Raw genomic sequence first — 6,133 nt, forward strand, 5'->3', positions numbered from 1 at the left:
TCAATAAATGCATAATGCAGCATTACGTAAATTATTAATATCTAAATTAAATAAGTCTTTACACCATATAAATCTTACAAACTCACAATGTTTTTTAGATAATGCAATGTTTAAAAATGCCTTTTCAATATCGGCTTTAAATGCATTTCGCTTTGCACGAAAAAGTATAAGTACACTAAATGATGAATTTGTAAGAGAAGATCCAGAAAATAAACATTCATTTAACGTAGGACCAAATGCGCATGAACTTGCATCAAAAACAATGCGCATTTTAGAAGTTAATTTATCTTCTCGAATTACCGGACGGTGAGGTAAATAATGAATGTCACCAATATTACTTTTAAAATTTGAAACTTTTTCAATGAAACCCTTGGATAACTGATCCTTAATTATACTATTGTAAGATGAAAACAAATAATCATCATTTGCAAATTTTTTCTCTAAAGCTGAAAATCTAGATTTACATAAATTACACTTATCAATTATTACTGGGTGATATGACTTAAATGGTAACTCAACTTTATACATGGTACCGATAAATTTATTATTTTTTCTAAATTTTTTGTTAACTATTATGTCACTCTCAGTAATTTTAGAATCATCCCATAACAAATTAAATTTATTTTAAATCATAATTTTAGTATTAGTTGATTCAGAGGCTACTATTAAAACATGAGATAATAAAACAGTTGAGTCAACAGTTGAGAATTTTATATACTATCATAGGTCCGCCTATTTAATATCCAACCTTTGACTTAATCGCAACAGGTCCGTTAACACCCTATGAATTTTTCATAAATTTTCAATTAAAATTATCGCCTATTAAAATATCAACTGACAAAGTTTTTTAAAATTATTTACTAAATTTAAATCACTTAGGTGTTTATAACTATCACAAGCTAAATTAATATGTTGTCCGCTTAAAGTAGAACATATATCTTTAACAAAACATTCAACATCAAAAAAATAACAGTAGACATTTTTTGCAGAAATCATAACTTAATCGAAAATATCAGAAATGTTACCGTGTCCAAAAGTTTAAATGTTAATTTCATTACTTTCAATACCTTTCAGATTAGGTTTAGCACATGTTTCAGGAGTGATGTAACTTAATTGCGTACAATTGTTAAATAAAAGTCTAGATATAGCATATCTTAAATGTTACTCATTTTTAACAGTAGCTAACGCTGTTTGTAATAAAACGGTTTCAGTTGGATAAAAAATAGATTTAAAAGAAGAATGAAAAGACGTACTCGCAACTGAAGTCAATTCACCGTCTATTTGATTCACTAGTGTTTTATTATTACAATCTGTATTATAACTTTTATCACTATCATAAATTGAAACATGATGAAAACGGTTACATTTAAAAAACTTTATTTTAGAGGTACATTTGTTACTTATGTGTCCACTACGAAAATAACGGAAACAACATTTCTTATTAAATAAAATCTTTTCCCTTGCAGCAATTTTGCACTGAGGCGATTTATGATCTTTGTTGCAAAATGCACACAAAGGTAAGTAAGAATTATTTTGCATAAAATTAATTATTTTCATATGTTTATTAGCACTTTCAATGGAATGGAACGTACTAGCAGTAAAGGGTAAAATGATCAGAAGAATTAACGTGTTCACATACTCTTAATTCACATTTTAATACATTAAATACATCTTTAATATCCGAAATTGAGTTCTTCGGGAAGTTTTTCTAATAAAATTGGTATAAGTATATAAGAGCCATACATTGAAGAATTAATGCCAATATTTTCTAGCTACGAATTTTTTTTTTTAACATTGCCTAAAAGGTTTCGCAAGGAATGAAAATTTTTATTATTATTAACGCGTTCGAGTTTTATCGAGTTTTAGTAATGTTTTACGATTTCGGGATCAAATTTGTTTCTGTCACATCAGTTCAAAAGATGGCGATGCGATTGCAAGTTGTACCGATATACATAGTATAATTAAAAATTGCTTAAGGTAAATGATTTTGGGACAAAAAACATTTACCTTTAGGGATTTATACATCTAAACAAACATTCTAAAAGTTAAAAGAAGCATGCTGAGAAAAAAAAACTTCATTACCTGATGAACAAAAACGTTGAATGTTGAGAGGAAGAGATATTTAAAATAAACTTAAAAAAAAATAAAAATTTAAATAAAATGTTTTGTTCAATTAAACTTGTAAAACCTGTTATAGGTTACTGGCATATTTTAAATTATTTTGCAAACTATTTGCTTATTAAATGCTAAAGTTAACCAAAGCCCTTACTAAATGAACATTTTTATCTATGAGTTGTATTAGATTCTCCATCTTTAGTAAATAAAAAATCAACCGGTATAGTGTCAAAGACAACAAGACTCTTTGTCATATATTACAATTTTAATAATTTGCTGATTTTTTTTTGATTAGTTTTGATATATAATTTATAACATCTATTATATATTATAATTAATATTTTATAAAGTTTTATGTGCAAAAAACGCTAACCTATCAATTAATTATAGTTAAAAATTGAAACCCTAATGATATATTTTTTATCATATCAACTTTGTTTACATTTTCATCCTCTAAGAAAGAAAATGTTTCTTGAGTCACGTGACCCACGGGAACACTCTTTAAGGTTAATTTGCGCATCTAGGGCAATAAAACGACGATTTTATTTTTTAAGGTAGGAGAGCGTTTTCATTATAATGAGACTTTTTCTTTCGAAATAGATAAACGGAGTTAAAGTTCTAATGTTTAAAAAAATTAAAGTAAAGTATAAGAGGATAGGTAAACAGCTGAATAAGAATTAAAATAAAGGTCCATGTGAAATAAACTCTCGTATAATTTATGGGTCATGATAGCAAATAAAAATATAAATTTGAAGGCTCACAGGAAATAAGTGTGCGTTTATTTGTGAAAGTATTAATCTTTAATAATGATATTTCAGTACGATAACAAAAATCTTTAAAACCTAGATCATTATTAATTGTGTCTACCAAAAAAGAGTTTCATGGCATCAATACCCATACAATACAAATCCGCATCATCTATCGTCGCTAAAAGAGATGCTACCAAAAAAAAGTTTCATCTCATTTTTGAAAAACATAACTTGATTTTCAACATAAACTCCACTAATTTCTTCGATATGAAATGCATGTTAATGACGGTCTTGGATTTATCCTTTGTGAATATTTTTCGGTCATTTCAGATGATCATTATCTCTATATATAAACTACAAAAGATCAATGAGATATATTTTAGCTATTATTTAAGGTTTAAAAACTTTTTAACTTTTTTTTTAAATATTATTTAAAATAGTATTAAGTTAATATTAAAAATAATAATATTATATAAGTAAAAAAACTTTTACTTTGTATGATTTTTTACTGTTGTTTTTATTAAATGTTATTATTGTTTTTAAATAGTTATATATTTTTAGGAATTAACTAGTTATTATTACTACGTTTTCAAGATAAAACTTTTTAATACTATATTTTAATTATTATTGGTAATATTTGAATAATTAGCATGAAAATCATGAAATCACTTTGGTAAATATTTTTATGGTACTAACTTCTTATGATTTACTCACTATTTAGGAATAAAAAAGAATTATACATTTTTTAATAAAGTTTAAATAAAATACTTAAGCTTTTAAATGTCACATACTTTTAAGATAAGCTATTATTTATATTTTTAAGATATTTTCAAATAAGCATAAAAAAGCAGTTTTATTAATTATAAGAATACCTGCAGGTGCAGTGAGAACATTAATAAAATATTTCAGCGGTGTAATTTGGGTAGAAGATAAAATTCATTCGTTGTCATTTGTCGCACGGCGACAAATACAGGTGATTTGGAGGTGTTATCCATTGTTTAGAAACTAGATTAGAAAGAAAATTAGGATGGCTAATATAATTTCTTCACAAAAATGCACTTTGTATTCGACATTTAATAGAAGAGCTCGATAGTAAGAACACCTAAAAACAGGACTTTCTGGACCCATTGGGAAGTTGCTTACAAAGATTACTGAAATGGAAAGAAATTACAATTTTAAGCCAATATCAATAGGTCCTGGCCTAATTAAACTTCGTGAAGAAATTTTATTGTGGGTATGCAGGCATGGGTTAGCGCGAGACAACCTATAAAATATAGAATCAATTGTTAAGTTGTTTGTATCAGTTTACTTCCCTATATGGCTCCAAATTAAAGTGAGGCATAGTTGGATAGAAGGGTCACGATACATCTTGAACCAACTCACCCTAACAAAATTTCAAGATGAAAATGTACAAATGATTATTGAAAAGTATGTGAGATCTTTTGCATGGAATTCTCATTTTTGAAATTTTATTGCAAACATTACTCTGCAGCGAAAATAAAATTGAAAGAGAACTTTCGGTTAATAAAATTCTGGAAATTAGAAAAAATTTGGAAATGGGAAATCTAGCTATCAGAACATACAAGCTTTCGTATTTAAATTGGATGCAATCAATTTAAATATAGATCAATATCTGTGAGTAATGATTTCTTTTTTTGCCCTTCAATGTCATCATGGGTGGTACATAATGACAAACAGAATTACATGCACATAAAATTGTTGTTGTAACCCCTTTTCCCCTACTTGTCACTGATGAAACACACCGTTTTCCCGAAGACGAGATTACTTTTAATGGCTTTAGGACACATGACAACTCAGAGTCATCACAATTAAAAATTTGATGTGCCTAAAAGCGATATTTATCTACCAAATTCTCAAAATTACTAAAATAGATTTTAATATTACCTTTGTTCAAACCAAATACTCTGTTTATAGAAATTGCTTCTGGTTTTCTTAGTGAAAAATCAGGATGGCATTTAAAAAAGCCTCGCACAAAGTTTTCACCTACTAATTTACTATCTTTGTTAAAATTTTTTTGCAGAACTTAAATACTATTAATCTAATACCCATCGTTAATAGACCATAAAACGATTTGTCCATATCTCTAATATACTTATATAGATCTTGTTCTTGGTTATCAGAAAGCTCTTTTCTAAATCTTTTAAGTAAATTTGTATGTAAACTACTTTCAAGTGGAGCCTTTTTAACACGCCAAAGTAATGAATCTTTTGGCACACTAAAGTTTTTACAAGCTTTTCTTAAAGACATCTGCTTCAACTTTACTGCTGTAATAGCATTTTGCATGTCATCTTCGTTCCAGTTTGCTTGATTAGTTTTTCTCTTGTAGTTTCTAATGAAATTATGTTTTACTTTTACATATAATTCTTTCATAAAATGACGAAAGCAAGTTTATTAACTTGCTATCCTAAACGTTTACTTTGACGATCTTTTTCAGTAACTAGCAATGTCGCACTTTCACCGGAAATGTAAAGTTATATATTTCTTAAATATCTTTGAAACAAAATAATCTGACATAAAAAGAAGAATGGCAGCTGAAAGATAACAAATAAATGATTACAAACTCAATATTATGTTTGTTCTGTGGTAAAAAATGGCAGCGTACGTGGATTTTTTCCACAGGAGAAAAGAAAATTAACTTTGATTTTTTAATTAAATTGACGCAATTCGTAAGCTTTAAACCCACTTTTTTATGTCATATTGTATGAAAAAACTGATGGAAACTACTTCGAAACATAAAAAAAACATGAAATTTTAAATATAATAAAACAAAATTACTGAACCATTTTAAAAAAATTCTGTACAAAGCTAGAAAACCTAAATGTCTCACTTTGCCCTAGGTTACCCTAGAATTGTTGTCTGCAAGGGTTTTCAAGTTTTTTACCATAAACCATAAAAAGGATCAAGGTGCCCCATCTTTCCTACAATATTTATATATATATACATATTCAAGTAAAATGTTATATATGTATATATATATGTATGTATATATATATATATATATATATATATATATATATATATATATATATATATATATATATATATATATATACAGGATGCGGAAAAAGTTCCCGTACAAAAGTATAACTTAAAAAAAATATCTGCATGGTGTTTACTTCAATATATAGCGTGTTTTTAGCACTCTTCTGTATTCCTTCGCATTCTTTTAGTATTGTTTTGATTTAAATTAAAGTATAATTTGTTTGTTTTAACAGATTATAATTTATAATGTTTGTATTTTAGTAATG

The 6,133-nt window shown here is 26.9% G+C and overlaps 1 protein-coding gene across 1 annotated transcript; it reads right to left on the reverse strand.

Moving 5' to 3' along the window:
• On the reverse strand, positions 1-528 carry LOC136089837 (uncharacterized). The gene has a single exon (XM_065815927.1). The coding sequence runs from the start codon at positions 526-528 to the stop codon at positions 1-3; it is 528 nt and encodes a 175-aa protein (XP_065671999.1).
• Between the last annotated feature and the right edge of the window lie 5,605 nt (positions 529-6,133).

This window comes from Hydra vulgaris, chromosome 13, assembly GCF_038396675.1.
Source record: "Hydra vulgaris chromosome 13, alternate assembly HydraT2T_AEP".
NCBI lineage: Eukaryota > Metazoa > Cnidaria > Hydrozoa > Anthoathecata > Hydridae > Hydra > Hydra vulgaris.

What these genes read in the sequence shown, in the direction of transcription:
- LOC136089837 (XM_065815927.1), bottom strand. Translation starts at nt 528, where the DNA reads ATGTATAAAGTTGAGTTACCATTTAAGTCATATCACCCAGTAATAATT.